The sequence below is a fragment of the Zingiber officinale genome, chromosome 3A (assembly GCF_018446385.1).
Source record: "Zingiber officinale cultivar Zhangliang chromosome 3A, Zo_v1.1, whole genome shotgun sequence".
NCBI classification, from domain to species: domain Eukaryota; kingdom Viridiplantae; phylum Streptophyta; class Magnoliopsida; order Zingiberales; family Zingiberaceae; genus Zingiber; species Zingiber officinale.
In genome coordinates this window covers 128,377,550-128,393,772 of record NC_055990.1, presented here as the reverse complement: position 1 = coordinate 128,393,772, position 16,223 = coordinate 128,377,550, and the positions used below count along the sequence as shown (strand labels likewise).

Below are 16,223 nucleotides of genomic sequence, written 5' to 3'. Positions count from 1 at the left end.
TTAGAGGTGTTAAGATAGGTCAATCAGATCTAGAAGATTTCCCCGATAAATTATCTATTCGAGTAGTTTAAATCCATAAGTACCTAAAGTTAGAGGTGTCAAAAGGAATCGACTCAACCGTACACGACTTGAGCCTGAGCAAACCATTGTTTTAATGTGGCACGCCTAATCCAGCAGCTCCGATATGTCATGAGCCGTGTTAAGTCCAATTGGTTGCTCTGCACGAGCCAGTTTCAGTGGTGCTCGAGCTTGAGACTGCTTTTTTTCTAAATAAAATAATAAATATATAAAAACAAAACAAAACATCATAAATTTTTTTAGAAAATAAAAATAAATATTTTTATAATTTTTAAATAATTTATTTTAAATTATTTACTATTTTTAAATATTCAAACTTAATTCAGTATGCAAGTCATGTTGCCCAGCATAATCCAGACTCGATATATTTCTACAAAAGGTACCCTAGATGCCCAACGCGATCAATCCCACCGTCATCTACAGAGATAAATCAAAAAAATCAAATAGATCATTACACATGTAAGGATATTTTCACTGATTTTATTAAAAATTCATTATCCATTTCTATAAATCTAGCCTATATCACCAACTCAGTTATACCCCGGGACATGTCAGAGTCAACATAATAGCTCAAGACTAAACTGTATGCTTAAAAATAGAGGACACCATGGATAAAAACAACTTCCAGTTTTAATTTGGGGCTTAATCTTTCTCTCCACTTTTGCTGATAAAATAAGATGGAAAGGAGTTAATATATCAATTTTCATCTTAATTTTCTTTAAATTAAATATAAGAAATTAACATATTTGTTTATAATCATTCATCTTTCACTTTTCTTCAATTTCCCTTCCAAATAAATAGAGCATATCACTAAGATGGAGTAGTCACATGATAGCCATGTTTCCCACAGATACATTAGCTCATAAATTAATCATTATCCCGCAGACACATTAGCTCATAAATTAATCATCCAGAAAAGGATCATAAATTAATTGTGATTTTTTCAAAAAACAAATTACCAACATTTTTTTTACCTGGAATATTTAGCAGGACCAAGCAAACTCGTCCAAGTGAATTTGCCAGTAAATTCTGGACAATGCCTCGACTTTCTCCTTAAAATCTCAGAAGTTGCATCGTGGAAGAGACTACAAAACTGAAAGGGAAATTGCAGCAGATCGTAGCATGACACCGTCATCATCCCATTTATCCTGAGGTGCCGCTGCACCGGCGACATATGCCTGCAACGAATGAAAACAATGGAAGATCTAGAGACGAACATGCGCATCATGCCATAATATGAGGAAACTACGTGCTAGTTATAATATGGAACGAACGGTGCCTTATTGGCAGGAGCAACCTTGCGTTTAAAGAGTAAAAACTATATCATTAGAATTGTTTCGTAGTAGATAGATCACTACTCATAGCTTATCCACCCCATCATTATCATTTCATTGTGGCAAAAGGCGAATACGCTCGCCCCCAGCGCCTCCGCCAACCCGTCCCAAGGCCAACACGGAGGAGGTAAATCACGGACGGCTACTAGCCTTTGGAATAGTGACTAGCACATAAGGGAGGTATTTACCTCGACTTTGCCGAGATTTGAACCCCAGACCTCGTTGTGGCAATACCTCATGTGCTAGCCACTAGACCCATCCGAGGGGGCCATCATTATCATTTCATGATTCATTGAAATGAAATCTAATGACTTTGGCACAGGAACTAATCATCCAGCCATATACGGATCCATGCAGAGAGCATAAATAAGCAATGATAAATGAAAGTAAAGATATGAGAAAATCATCTTAAAAAGACTACTAAGCTATTGTTTCTACTTGAATTAAATATCATGTCCCAAGTACTAGAGATTCTAGATATTTAGCAAAGAACAAAAGATCCATTTATGGTACAGCAAAAGTTGATCAAACAATGAGAAATCTATTGAAAAGAAGCAACAAATACGGCACCTAGGATGATGTAAACATGAAGATGTGTAAAGAATGAAAGCGGGAAGTACTAGAAATATCAACCTTTCCACTATCTACACAGGCCACCATAGCAACATGTTGTGTATCGATGCCGAACTCATAGAAGTAATATATCCTGGGGATAAATTAAACAGTCATTATTGCTAGGATTATGGAGAATTCTACAAGATAGAATCATTTAGACACAAATTCTGTAGCACAAACACTCCAAAAAAAAAATTTTTTAAGTATCGGACACAGACACGATACGACACGGACATGACACACAAAAACTGTGTCATTGACTTTTTAAAAGATTAACATACGGCAAGGACACTGCTAGGACACGGATGAGACACGTTTTCGGATACTTTTGGGCTCAATTGCAAAAAAATTAAAAATTCAAGGATTAAATTCAAAAAAATAAATTTTTGAGGACTAATTAATAAATAAAAAAAAAATTGGCCTAAAAAACCCTAAATTGTTTCTTTCTTATCCCGATTCTTTCCCATTCTCCGCCGAACAAACACCTTCTCCTTCTTCTGCCGAACAAGCAAAAGGGCAGCCCCTTTTTGTTTCTGCCGTCGACAAAGGACGAACTGTCGTTGCCCACTGAACGCCAGTCTGCCTCCCTCCTCCAGCGAACCTGCTGTTTGCTGCAGCTGTTTGCACCGCCGGACCTGCTGCTTGCTGTTGCCTCCCTTTGTGCCACCGGTAATTGTCGTATCCTAACCGTATCGTGTCTTATATTTTTAAAATTTTCCGTATCGTCATATCCGTGTCATGTCCGATATGATACCCATACCCATATCATGCAACATAGACAAATTCCAACATTATCTAAGCAATACAGGAATCTCCCCAAAATATAAAAAACAGACATGATAATTTACTAAGATTAATCAAATCTTAAACTATGAGACACTTTTAACGCAGAGAACAGTTATAGTTCCTACTCATTATACTCAACTGAAGGAAGAGGAAACCAACAAATAAGTACTTAACGGAGTAAAAATGTTGGAAATAATCACCATGAATGAGCAGAATTATTTGAACAGATAACTCTACCTCTTAAACTCAAGTTACCTAAAACTTTCATCTTCCTTAATCTTTATGGTGCGGCCAGAATACAAATTTGCACCACCTGTGGCACAGATATAATGAGCAAGCTGAAGTTTGAAGTTCTATGAACTACAAATGATAATAATGTTTAAAAAACAATGTGGTAAGATTTGGTAGAAAATGTTGACTAAGTCAAAGAAAGATATCATCTTTATCCTTGATTCAGTTTCTAAGGTCATCATTAGCATTTGGACGACCACAACTCTTCTCTTACTCAAGAATTAATTCATTCCTTATTAATGTATGAATAGTTATCTCTCGAACACAGGCTTAGGTTCAACTTCAATGGGAAAACAGAGCACCCAATAATACATGTTCATAGACTAAAAATTACAAGATCACCCCTTCCATTTCGAGATGATGACCAGCCATATCATTCAAGCTTTTGTCATGCTTTTCCCATAAGCCTACAGAAACTAGAAACCAATAGGCTTTCGCTAATCCTCTTCTATTTTTTGCTCGTGTTTTGTATCAAAGGATATACAAAATCACTGATAGTGTTAGAAAACAAAACTAGTTTGATTACGGTTGGTTGACTTAAATACAACATGCTGAAAAATTAATCTAAAGATGTATATTTTCTGATCAGAAAATTACCAGGTACAAATATCTTTGCAGCTTCCCTAAGAGATCCTAAATCTGTAATATCTTTTGCCTGTAGAAGTTATGTGAAAACACAAGCAATTACAAGTAGCAAATAAATCACTTTGATAAATCTATAACTTGCATAGTGAGGTTAGTATCTTAATTAACTTTCTACCTACTCCTGCCTTGATGATTCTTCTAGGTGATACAACTAAAGGAATGGAACATATCAATTCCTAGAAACTTTTGCCAACAAAATACTGGAAATTGGCTTGTACACTTTTTGTTAACTCGAGAATATTCCAACTCCTAGCCAAAGGTTAACCAAACTGCACACCAGACTAGCTCTAAGTTTAAGTATACCAGATAGCTTCCATGATTAGGAAGCTGATAAGTCCATCTATCTTGTTGCATATTGACTAATAAATCATGTAGGCTCACCTCCCACTCCCAGCACTAATAAAATGCCTTACAGCTTATTTCTGTAGTGAGTGGGGAGGCAGCCATTCCTGCATTGCTATGTCTTCAGCAAATTGATGACAACTAGCAAGTTAGCACTTACCATCTTTCTATACCATGTATCACTTCCAGTGCAATAGTCGCAGTATCCATCTTGCTATAATGACCATGTCACCTCAAACAAACTTAGCACTCCCTACTAATAGTGGGAACTCGTTACATCTAGAAAACAAATTCTGAGTAATTGGGGGGAAAGCTAAAACAAATCTCCTCCCATCTTCCCTCCTATCATCCATTCAGTTAAAAAAAACTATTAGGGAACTCTGTGGTGAAACAAAAATTTCCTGTTCATATTTGTTACAAAAGTCATGAACAAACTACAGTGACAAACATCAAACTTGTAGTATCTGATGGCATCTAGCAACCGCCAACATCCTTCACAAATAAATATTTAATTAAACCTACGAGAGTGGATCAATATATATTAACTTGTTGAAAACAAAACTAATTCACAGACCTCTAGAAATGTGATCTTGAGCTGGTTTGATGGTCGAATAAGCACAGTGAGAACTTCGGACCTTCATGAAGAGAAAAGAAGAAAAATCATAAACAAAAATATAACCGAAAATGGCTATTAAATCACCTTTATTTGTAACACCCAAATTCAACTAACAACGGAAGGTAAATAGCAACCAAGCAAATCTTAGTCCTGAAAATTTTTTTATTGAAGAAAAAAAGAGTTGATATATCTTTTCCACCTGTCCTGGGATGCGAAACGAGCTGCAAATGTCTTAGGTTTTGCTTTATCCCCATAGAATGAAAATCCGGTATTATATTCCTGTAATAGCGAAACCAAACCAGCTATAGCGAAACCAAAAAACAAAAGAAAAAAACAATTATGCATCCTAAAAATAGTCCTTTTCATCACCTCTGGCTCCATGATGTCCTCGAACAGCGGCGGGACGCGGATCGAGAACCCGTCGCCGTAGAACTGAAACCATGACTTGGTGTTAGCGATTCCGGCGAGAACAGGCTCACGAGGAGGAGGCTCAGTCACCTCCGACAGGGAATCGAGAGGAGCGACCCCGAGGGCCAATGCCGCGGTCAAGGAAACGATGGACACGATTCTCCTGTCGAGGCAGGCGGCAGATTCTGGAGACGAAGCTGAGAAGAGGTTTTGCGTGGGAGTTTGCGATAGGGTTTTGCATTAGGGGAGGGGGCTTTGATGCGGAGGAGAGGAGGAACCGAACGGCCATGGAAGGGAAGGGCGATGCGGCAAGAAGGATGTTGGCAGCGGGAAAAAGGAGATAAGACGGCGGAGTGCCGTTAACTTACAGGCAGGCGAAGTTTTTTTTCATTGTTAATTTTTTTGTTATCTCTTAGGAATTGCTTAAAAGCTCCATTTTAGCGAATTTTTTTATCCACGGAGGTCCTTTATTTTCAAAAATGACCTATTGCAGCCCTCTATCCCTATTTACCCCCCTTTTTTTATTATTATAAGTTGGCAGGTTGGTAAATCGGGAAGCTTTCACCTGTCCGTTGATAAATTTAATATATTAATCGATTTAATATATTAATCGTCTGTTAAAATAAATTCATCCGTCAATTAATCAAAAATAAAATTTAATTTTTAGATGCCGAAACAAAAAAGGCATTATGCCGGTGCATCATTATCCTAAGAGCTACTCATTCATCTCTTTGCTATCATTCTACGTATATTATCACTCGTGTTCGTTATAAGATGTCTTCATCATGTATGAAGGTCTAGAATCATGATTATCATTATTATAATATCAATTAATCTCATTAATTATTTTTGAGATAATTAAACTGGTTTTATAAAAAAAAAATTTATCGTTTATTAAGATAAATCAAAAAACGCATTAGGTCCCTTATTTGAAGAAATTTTTTTTATAAATATATTATAATTAGAGATCAAATTATAAATACCTAGATGATAATTTAAATATCTATCATGATATGGTACCCCAGGGATATCATGTTTTCTATTGTGGTACAGTAAGATAGTTGTTATAATATATAATACTTAATACATACAATTGTGGTATTATAATGGCTAGTTTTACAGTGATTTTGACCACATCTACTCTAGAACTGCTAAACCTGTGATATTCAATACAATATTATTATAATATTATAATAGCTACTTAAATAATTTTAGGGTTTACCATTTATGATTTAGCTAGAACTATTTAGTAGTTAGTTACAATTATTTTAAAGTAATTTTGACCAACTTAAAATAATTTTAATAAAATTAAAATAATTTTAAACAAATTGATAAAGTACATTTTGATTTTTCTGGTAGCTACTAACTGATAGTTGCACCTTGTAACGGCTATTTATAATTGCTATATAGTTGTAACTAAATTCATCCAAAGGCTAACAAACTACCAGCACAGATCGTTAAATGAAGAATATACCAACCAATGTTAACTATTTTAAACAGAACGCTCATACAACTGCCTAATTCAACCAGATGACATTCCAAGAGTAAAACTGACACATAAGGCCAAATTTTTTCTTACCATGTGGTTACTCTGGCACCTTCACAGCTCATATGTGTTGTATATGTGAATCCAGATTAAGGAAATAGATTTAATTGATCCATGAATCCATTATATCAAAAATGTTCACAAAATATTCATTGGGAATTAAGAGTAGATGTGCTTTATTGTGCATCAAGTCTTATCAACATTTGAAACACATCATACTAGTCTGGACGCTGGATACCCTTGTGCCAGATGATGGCAGGAATCCGTGTTTCATGTTTTCTTTCCTTTATATGTTTGAGAATATAGAAGAGGTTTTGCTACCAACGGGAACGGACATTGTGAAGGATGAATCATGAACCCACCCGGTATCATCCACCACCACTGGATATATTTGCTACGGCCCTACAGAAACAATAATGTTTATTTAGTTCATTATCAAAATAACTTAGAACTTTAATGGCAATACAATCTTCTTGTTGAAAAAGGACAGGACATTAGTGTGCTGCTAACAAATTTCAATAGCAAATCAAGTTGAAGATAAAAGTTCAAGGGTGTCATCACAAGAATAGAATAGTCGTAGACCTAGCAGTGAAATGCATGCCATAAAGGAGAGATCCAGTATTTTAACTGAGTAGTCAACTGTTAGATAATCAAGAGCTTTGCTTACCTTTTTTCTACTACTTGAGGATCAACAAAGTTTTTGAAAAATACAAAGACTGAACTAGCAATTGTTTGGTCTAGTGGCAAACGAACTAGATTTGGAGGGTTTTCTGTCAAAAGTTGAGGGTTTGAATTTGCATAATGGCACTGTTGAGAGGGGTTTACCCTTGTCAGTCCTAACACATTCAATTGTTTCACATCCACAACACCTCATGGATTGAATAACTGACACGTCATTCGAACCATTACCCCCCAACTACTACATTAATATAAGATGGCAGAAAATCAAAAGGGTGCCCCGCGTTGTACAAAGAGGCTCCCAGATGGTGCTTACAGAGCAAATCCAAGGTGGTGTTGTTTTGACCCAAACTAATCAAAGCATCTCTAAGGTGGTGTTGTTTGGTACAAAGTAGCTCCAAGATAGAACCCACAAAAGTATTTTGGATAGAAAAATATAGGTGGGGCGCTGATTTGATAATTTATAAAAGAGGAGTGCCCTTTTGATGATCTGGATAAAAAAGGGCGCTCGTTCGAGTTTTTAAGATTGTAGCTCTCTACCTCACAATCAGTCAAGCTCTCAACTACAATTGGTTTAACTTGTATAACTAATAACTACATAATTCATCTTAACATATGTTTCTAATTTTGCTATCTATTAGAGCATCAACACTAGTTTCTCTATAATATCTCTAAAATTTGAGGCAAATCATCCACTTTATTAAATTTAGATCATCATTTTTCACTACACACTACAATAGCTATCCTAAATTTTCCATTATCTTAAATTTTTTATTTTCTTCTCTCTTCCATTTTTTTATTATATTTTTCTCATTGTTATGTAATATCTACTTTTCATTACCCAATCCATTCCCTTTATTTTTTCTCTCTTCCAAATTAAATGATATTTTAATATTTAAGGAATGGATTTCATTCCCTAAATTTAAGGAGTACTATTCATGACATCTAAATTTAGGAAATGGATAGGATAGCTAATGGAAAAGTTTTTTTTCATAAAATTTAAGATAAATTTTATGTTTAAGGAAGCTGATGTGGATGCTCTTAGAATTGCATCTAAATACTTCCTAATGACAATATTTCTTATTTGTTTCATTTTTGTTAATCCCATAGATCTATCATATTCTTGTCTTGGTCATATAACTTTTTAGAGGTTGCTCTCCGACACTCTTAATCCATAAAATATATTTAATTATATTTTAGCCATAAATTCCATTTTTTTTTCATGAGAAGAATATAGTGATACCACTAGATGACATCAAAAACTCTTCACTATTCTAATTGTCTTCTCTCTACCTATTAATTGGTAAAAAAAAATATATAATAATAATACTTTTGTGTGACAATGTGTCTTGATCTGATATATCGTCTTTCCTATCTATAGCAATCCAGTAGATACACTTCTCAATTTTAGTCCATAAGCCACCATAGAAATAATCATATGCCTTAAATTTTGCTACAAATTCTTCTCACAATAGATCATTGTCAGAAATCTTCTCACTATATGTTATTGTTAGTCAAAGTATAATGAGATTAGTAGAAAGTTGAATACTATAATTTCATCTGCTACTTAGCATTATGCAGAATTATAATAATCCAATTATGCATTAAGAGCCTAAGAAAATGGAAATGCACTTATAAAGGATACCAGACAGAAGATATATGGATGATTATATTGCCATGAAGTAAAGTCTTCAAGAGCTACAGAAGAGATTTCATAACCCTGGAAGAACAGGAACATTTACAGTTGCAATTAGCCATGAACGAGATGGTTTGTATTTTGATGCATTTGCTCTCCTAAAAATTCAAGTAGGAAAAGGCATTGGAACTAACATAAAAAATCAATTTAGCAGTTTGAGAATCATATCAGAAATCACTTATAGTTTAAGGATCCTGGTAAGGACAATCAGTGAGATCATCTATTTGTCACTTAAAAGTACAGCTATATAGTTCACACAAATAATAATAATATTGTTGGTGACACTGGGTTCCATGAACCTAATTAGATCCACATATCAGAGATTTTAACAGTTTATTTCAGTAGAACCACATAGAACCAAGTTTTAGTCAAATATCTTTAGTCTCCACAACTTAATCATATATAAACTGGTGAAAACTTCAAAGCGTCTAGTTTATTAATTTTATATAAGCAGGGTTGCAGGAGTTTTCTAGAAGAGAAGCTGAGATGTGAAGATATATGAATGTTAGCATTGTGTAAATAAAGACTGAAGTTCGTAAATGCATGTCAGCGCCACTAGATATGCATCTTTATTTCTTTCACTCTAATCCTGTCTGTTGCATCAAAGTAATCCATTAGCATGTCCTTTAAAATTGTGGGGAAAACAATCAGTCACAGAAGTATTTTAAAACGTCAACAGTTAATATTCTTGTTTTAGAACCATATTGCCAAAGTGAAATTCTGTATGCCATCACATAGCAAATGTGGATGTTTATCCAAATTATTGATATCATTCTTAACATGAACACAAACATATAAGCGATGACAATAAGTTTGATATACTACTTCAGAATTAATCACTTGAGGAAAAAGAGGAAGATACTTCAAAAATTATAGAAGAGAAGATCATGCAGTGCTGCTGCAAAAACCTAGCCTTCAAGTTTGTAAATCTTCACCCTCTTTATTTTAAACTAAGGCCACTTTGTTTTAACATGTATATATATATTTTTTTTTTTTTTTTAGATCCAGAAACTCGTTTTTTTTTTTTTTTTTGTTAAACTTTTCATTATTTTTCATGCTCCATTTTTCACTGTTTCTACAATTTGTCAATTTTTTAATCGCTGCCTTGTAATGCTTTCATTTGCTGCTAAAGTATCTCTTTTTTTAAAATTTGACCCTGCACAAGCTTCACCAATCTAGGTTGAGCTTAAATAGCACACGTTCCAAAGGCCATGGTAGGTATAGTTAGCTAAGAGTGCGAATGGCACTGATGGAGGAGATGTCATGTCACAAGTGTGGACTAGGTCTATGAAATTGTGATTAAATAAGTTGCTTGTGCATGTCATAGGTGAAGCTAAGTCATGTACTTGCAGGTTAGGAAGGCAGGAAGGAGGCAAGCCAACCGAGGCCATTGCAAACAAGGAATTCATCCACGCTGGATTGCACAATGATGAGGTAATAGTAGGATGGAAGCACAGAAAACTTTTAAGTTTCAGAGGCAAAGAAGTGGAGGAGGAAGGAGCTAATATAAGGTTCATCACTTCTCGAGGCAGCAGAGCAGGAAAGTCTAGCTAGGCTCTAGCAACACCTCATAGATCTGTGAACTTTTAGCAAGTTCAAGAAGGAAGGAAGCTTTTTCTTTGAATCTCGTGTCCTGGATGAAGATAGGATGTTGAAGATGAATTTGCAAGGCCTTCCTATAGCAATGGTTGCAAAAAAAAACACAAGGTCATCACGATGCAAAGGTTTGCTTTTTGCCCCAGATTGTTGACTGGAGCAACTTCTAGATGACAATCTACATGATGCGGATGGTGAAGAAGATACCTAGCACGCAGTCTAAAAGTTGGAGAACTAGTGATAGACGACTAGAGCAAGATATGGAGGACAAAGATCTGGAGGTACACATGGATAGGGGATAAAAACAAAGTGCCAAATGGAGATAAAGGAAAAAAGAAGGCGGCTATGTAAAGGAGAGGAGGGAAGAGGGGAGGTCACACTGTTGTGTGAAACCAGTGACCTTCCCCTAAAGGGATTCTAGATGAAAACCCTTACATTAACAGCAAGTTGGTTGTGATAACGACTTGAAAAATGTTATTCCATCAAGAGAGCCATTACATGCACATATGGACTCTAACATAACACTTGAAGTAATAATACTCTAAAGGGAGATTAACTTCTGTTAAACACTCATTCAACTATTAACTCCAACACTTTGCTTCTTGTCTTAAGCAAGGATTTTATTGAGTGTTACTAATTCAAATTGGTTCTAGAATGATGGTTGAAGCAATTTCAGTAAGGGATTAAATCTAAAAGACTAAAACCAAGGCTTCAAGTATTGATTCATTCTGGATTTTTTTTATCTCTGTTCAGGACAGTATGGTATTGGTCTTGAATCATGCCGACGCTTGGCACATTTTGGCAAGCTTCAAAATATGTTACCTCAACTCAAATGAGTTTTAATCTTATAATTATATTTCACTTACTTGCTTCCCACTAAATATAAAGTTGTAACAACAAGACAACCTATTGAAATAAAATTTTAGAGGAACAACTTATAAAATATAACGACCATCTTGATCAATGATTATGACTTATTAACACCATCATAGTTGTGCATCAAATGGAAGTGTATGTTCTCATACAATCCTAGTGACATCACTTTCACAATTCTTTAAGATCCAAACTAAATAATGCACTCATAACTTTCTCTACATGTCCATGAATATAAAAATATATGTTAGTTAGCCACCATGAGTTGCACTTGGACTGAAACAACTAGAACTTGAGCAAGGACTCAAGGTACAAAATATGAAAGCATCTCCATTTCTCTGACTCAAATGTAACTCCTCTTTACTACATCTAGTGCTTTGGTTTATTCTTCTCTTCGACCCTGCCCCTTCGCTATTGTAGTGCTTTATCCCCTCCTAGAAGTAACGGACAGAAACGAAGGACGATCCATCGAAAGAAAATCTTCTTGCCTAGGCCAACTCCGTACATTATTGGATAAGACAAGCTTTGTCTTGATCAATACCATTTGAACTATTCCAGCACAAACAACAGTTGGAAGATAAATTACAACCATGTTAACCAATATTGATTGGCACTTGAAACCATATCTAAGATTATCATGCACATGAACTAGTTACATTACTTAAAAAGAAGCTAGGAGTAAAATTTTCTAGTGTATTGTTCACGTTCATCTAGTATGTTGTTTATAAAATCTCTTGATTTTTTTGCTTTTCTACAATTTAGATAAAAAAACATTAGTTACTTAGCAAGTTTTTGAACAAAATTGATGAGAAAGAATGTTATTAATTCAACAATTAAAACAATCATGCAAACTACCTATCTTCAAAAAAACATAATTTACTATTGCTGAACTTAATCAAAGTATTGAAACCAGAGACTGTTTATATTGAACCGGACTACATTTGCGGCTCATTTGTTTGAGCTTGTGTTACACATTAGCAAAAGATGACATATGCTAAAAAGACTTTGGATGGGGCACCTTTTATTAGTTGGATATATTTCTGATCAAATTAATTTAGATATGATGAGGCAGTTCACAACCAAGAAAGATGGTTAGATGTGCTGTAGCTTAATCTAACATATATTTCCTTGCAAATTGTTAATGCCAACAGGACATAATTTTAGAATAATTTCATATAAAAGAACTGTCAAAAGAATAAATTTAGAAGTGTTAATGATAAAGAAAAAGAATATGAGATGCAACAATCTTGGGATCACATGGTTTAACCATCAAGATAAGAGTATCTTTTAAGTCCTTCCACTTCTAGAGAAAAAAATCACAATAGAATAAAAAGCCTTCAAAATTATTTTTGCACAAATATAGAGAAAGTTCAAGAAGATCTATACTCATCTTATGGAGTGTCTTACGAAATCTAGATCACATAATTGGTGAAACCACAAGGATCTTATAAAGTGGTTTAGTGCAACAAATTTATAAAGGAACAAAAAGAAATACACTGGAGCATTAAAAAATCATATGCTTGGTGTAAATAAAGTATAACCAAGTAATTAAACTTTTCATAAAATTTGCAAAAAATCTTTGATCTTCTATCTTTAAATACATATTGAAGATGAAAATGAATGGTTTAAGGATATGGCTACAAACATATGTCAAATAATAGTGTTGATATGGTATTCATGGTGATAAATTAGCATATCATTGTATATAGCAAAGATTATTGGAATTGGGGAACAAAGATGTAGGCAACAAGTTCAACATTAGACAAGTTCAAAAGAAGCAAATCATGAAGATGAGGTTGATTTTGATCAGCTAAGAAAATAAATCTTCAAGGTGTAATAATTATTTTCTTGATTTTCTCAAATTTTTAATAATTTTTCATTTTTATAAATTAAGCATCTTGCTTCAACTAGGTATGCATCTCACTTCTTGGGCAATGAAAAAGGCCTATAGTGCCTTAAGTTAAAACGCCTAACACCTTCAATGACACCAATCACATAGAAGGTAAGGCAAATTGGAGAACATTCACCTAAAGTCATCATCAATTAGCCATTTTTGTCCCCACTATTTGGGGAAAGTAGGATGAATCTAATCCTCCATTGTACTTTAAGTAACTTTATATCACTACTAATATTCAAATCAATTAAAATAATTTATTAACTAATATATTCTTTGTTTACCTCAACCAATACATCTTCTACTCTAATATATTCAACTTGTCTAACTATAGAATTTGTCAGTTATCTTTGAACATGTATATACCATCTTAATATAATAGATTAAACTTACTCATATTTACACACCCTATTGTTTTCCTATTGTAAAGTTAGAGATTAAGATGTAACTCCTAATCCAGATATGTGATATTAATACATGGAACATGTTAGAGGGGGTTTGCTGGTTAACATAGTACAAAAAGAAGATAGTAAAATGGGGTGAATACCAAAATGATAGGGTAGACTGTGTAGACATGAGAAGGAAAATTGCATACAAGTTATCTATCCAACTGTATTCAAAAAGAAGGGAACCCTTATAAAATTAGGCATGCCATTGCCTTTAGTCTTCATTTCAATAATGGTCCACAAAAATCAAGAATTGAATGCTACAGAAGCAGTTATTCAATTCTCAATAATTCCTGTTCTATCAAGGAAGAATAGGAAAAATAGCTTAATAAAGGTCTTATTCTCAGTCAGGTTCCACATCACATTCTTGTATATGCCCTTGCCAACTTGACACCCTTGAGAACCTAGTTGGTGAATATGCTTAAATATCACTTGCATCTATTTGAGTCATTCAGTGTTAATATTGGATTTTTTTTTTCAAGTTATCCAGTAGAATATCATCACGCCAACTTGACCCCACCAACCTAGCTAACTTAACCCCATCGAGAACCTAGCTGAATGAACTTCAGTAAATATCAACTAGTTCTATTTGAGTTGTATAGTGTGAATACAAGAATCTATTTGAATTGTATAGTATGGTATTCCCTTAACAATTTTGGTCCCATCAAGAACCTAATTAGCAAATGAGACCAAGTCTCACTTGGATCCATTAGAGTTATCCAAAGTGTGAATATCAAATCCTTGCAAATTGTCTGGCAAAATATTCCCTAAATGGATCTTTTGAATCATCTATTTAGATAAACTCACCCTAAGAAGTTAATATATTTGTTTAGGGAGCCCTCTATTAGATCAAACATGTATTCCCCTTATATCTTCATAATGGTTTCTTATAAATTCTTTTACTCTCTACTTGCAGGAGATTGAAAATAAAAACACTCATAACACTTAATCTATAAGATTCTTTTTCTGGATGTTTAATTCTGCTCTTGAAGGTTAAAAGCATGTCTCTGAAAGAAGCCATAACTTTTTCTGGTGAGTTCATCTATTTAGATAAACTCACCCTAAGAAGTTAATATATTTGTTTAGGGAACTCTCTATTAGATCAAACATATATTCCCCTTATATCTTCATAATGGTTTCTTATAAATTCTTTTACTCTCTACTTGCAGGAGATTGAAAATAAAAACATTCATAACACTTAATCCATAAGATTCTTTTTATGGCTGTTTAATTCTGGTCTTGAAGGTTAAAAGCATGTCTCTGAAAGAAGCCATGACTTTTTATTTGTAGGAAAATAACATTTCTAGAGCTAAGGTCATGCTCGTAATCCGACACCCAGTAGAAATACGACAGAAGTTATACCAAGGAAAAAAAAAAGGCCAGGCCAGTTTAATGGAGTCATGGATTGATACCATAGCCAGAATGTTTAATCCTTATCTACATTAATAGAATCATAGATTAATACCATAGGCATGTTTAATCCTTGTCTACACAATCTGAATGACTGGAATGGCTCATCGCCAGAAGATGATCCTCTAATTTTTTGTAACAAAAATGCTAGCATAATAACTAGATCTGAAAATTTTCCGCTGTCAATATTTAGGATCACAAACTAAGAGAACACAGAAGAAAAAGGGCAAGGGAGCTCACTTCTTGTGCCGGCGCTTGGGTCCCCAGGCCTCGAGCTTTGCCAGTGGACAACCGCATCGGGCACGGAAGAACAAGACGGCACGGCCATTGGGCGGAGCCATCCTCCTGAGCTCTACGCGCAGGCATTCATAATCGGGGTTGTTACCTTGCTGACCTCCCTTCCAGGGTAGATCGTCGATTTCCTTCAAGGCGGCGACCTGAGCGGGGTCGGGCGAGCGGATGCACTCCTCGGTCTGAAGCTGGACATCGAACTCGAGGGCCTTCTTGAGGCCGCGGCAGCGAGGCCTTCCGCAGAAGCGGAGGCGGGACCAGGGAAGGAAGCATGGCCGGAAGCAGGAGAGTAAGGCGACAGCGAAGGAGGCGGCGAGAAAGAGGAGGAGAGCGGCAAGGTAGGGGTAGGGTGCGTGGCGGAATGAGGCGGCGGGGAGGAGGAGGTCGAGAGATCGGAAGACGTGGGCGAGGGAGGAAGCAGTGAGGAAGGCGGAGCAGAAGAGAATGAGGAGGAGGATGAGGAGGTCAAGGGTGGCGGCGGAGGGGGAGTTCTTGCAGGAGGCGCAGATGGAGATGCTGGGGAGGAGGTGGTGGTGGTGGCCGCCGCCGCCGCCTCCGTCGAAGGTCGAGGAGTGGCGCCTCGAGGACTTGGAAGAGGAGGAATGAGAATGGGGGCGCATGGCAGTGCAGGAGGAGGATGAGGGGATGGTGCCTCTTTTCTGTTTTGGCAATTTACAA

The 16,223-nt window shown here is 35.5% G+C and overlaps 2 protein-coding genes across 4 annotated transcripts; both read right to left on the bottom strand.

Annotated features, from left to right (window-relative positions):
• Positions 1-933: 933 nt before the first annotated feature.
• On the bottom strand, positions 934-6,032 carry LOC122050652. Its single transcript, XM_042611543.1, has 8 exons — positions 6,029-6,032; positions 5,077-5,312; positions 4,907-4,986; positions 4,666-4,726; positions 3,702-3,759; positions 3,069-3,126; positions 2,046-2,118; positions 934-1,256 (listed from the first exon to the last, which is right to left on the bottom strand). The coding sequence occupies exons 1-8, from the start codon at positions 6,030-6,032 to the stop codon at positions 1,164-1,166; spliced, it is 663 nt and encodes a 220-aa protein (XP_042467477.1). The 3' UTR covers positions 934-1,163.
• Positions 6,033-6,763: 731 nt separating this feature from the next.
• On the bottom strand, positions 6,764-16,223 carry LOC122052422 (uncharacterized protein At5g19025-like). 3 transcript variants are annotated; one of them, XM_042613922.1, is made up of 2 exons: positions 15,495-16,213; positions 6,764-7,063 (listed from the first exon to the last, which is right to left on the bottom strand). In XM_042613922.1, the coding sequence occupies exons 1-2, from the start codon at positions 16,163-16,165 to the stop codon at positions 7,030-7,032; spliced, it is 705 nt and encodes a 234-aa protein (XP_042469856.1). In that variant the 5' UTR covers positions 16,166-16,213; the 3' UTR covers positions 6,764-7,029. The 3 variants fall into 3 exon arrangements, with proteins under 3 accessions (XP_042469856.1, XP_042469857.1, XP_042469855.1); XM_042613923.1 differs by lacking the exon at positions 6,764-7,063 and adding an exon at positions 8,969-9,059 and having other exon boundaries at positions 15,495-16,223; XM_042613921.1 differs by lacking the exon at positions 6,764-7,063 and adding an exon at positions 10,114-12,053 and having other exon boundaries at positions 15,495-16,223.

What these genes read in the sequence shown, in the direction of transcription:
- LOC122050652 (XM_042611543.1), bottom strand. An exon ending in TCAAGATCACATTTCTAGAG is followed by an intron (nt 3,760 to 4,665) that starts GTCTGTGAATTA and finishes TAACTTCTACAG; the next exon opens with GCAAAAGATATTACAGATTT. An exon ending in AAGGAAGATGAAAGTTTTAG is followed by an intron (nt 2,119 to 3,068) that starts GTAACTTGAGTT and finishes ATTTATCCCCAG; the next exon opens with GATATATTACTTCTATGAGT.
- LOC122052422 (XM_042613921.1), bottom strand. Translation starts at nt 16,165, where the DNA reads ATGCGCCCCCATTCTCATTCCTCCTCTTCCAAGTCCTCGAGGCGCCAC. An exon ending in CCCAAGCGCCGGCACAAGAA is followed by an intron (nt 12,054 to 15,494) that starts GTGAGCTCCCTT and finishes GTGCTGGAATAG; the next exon opens with TTCAAATGGTATTGATCAAG.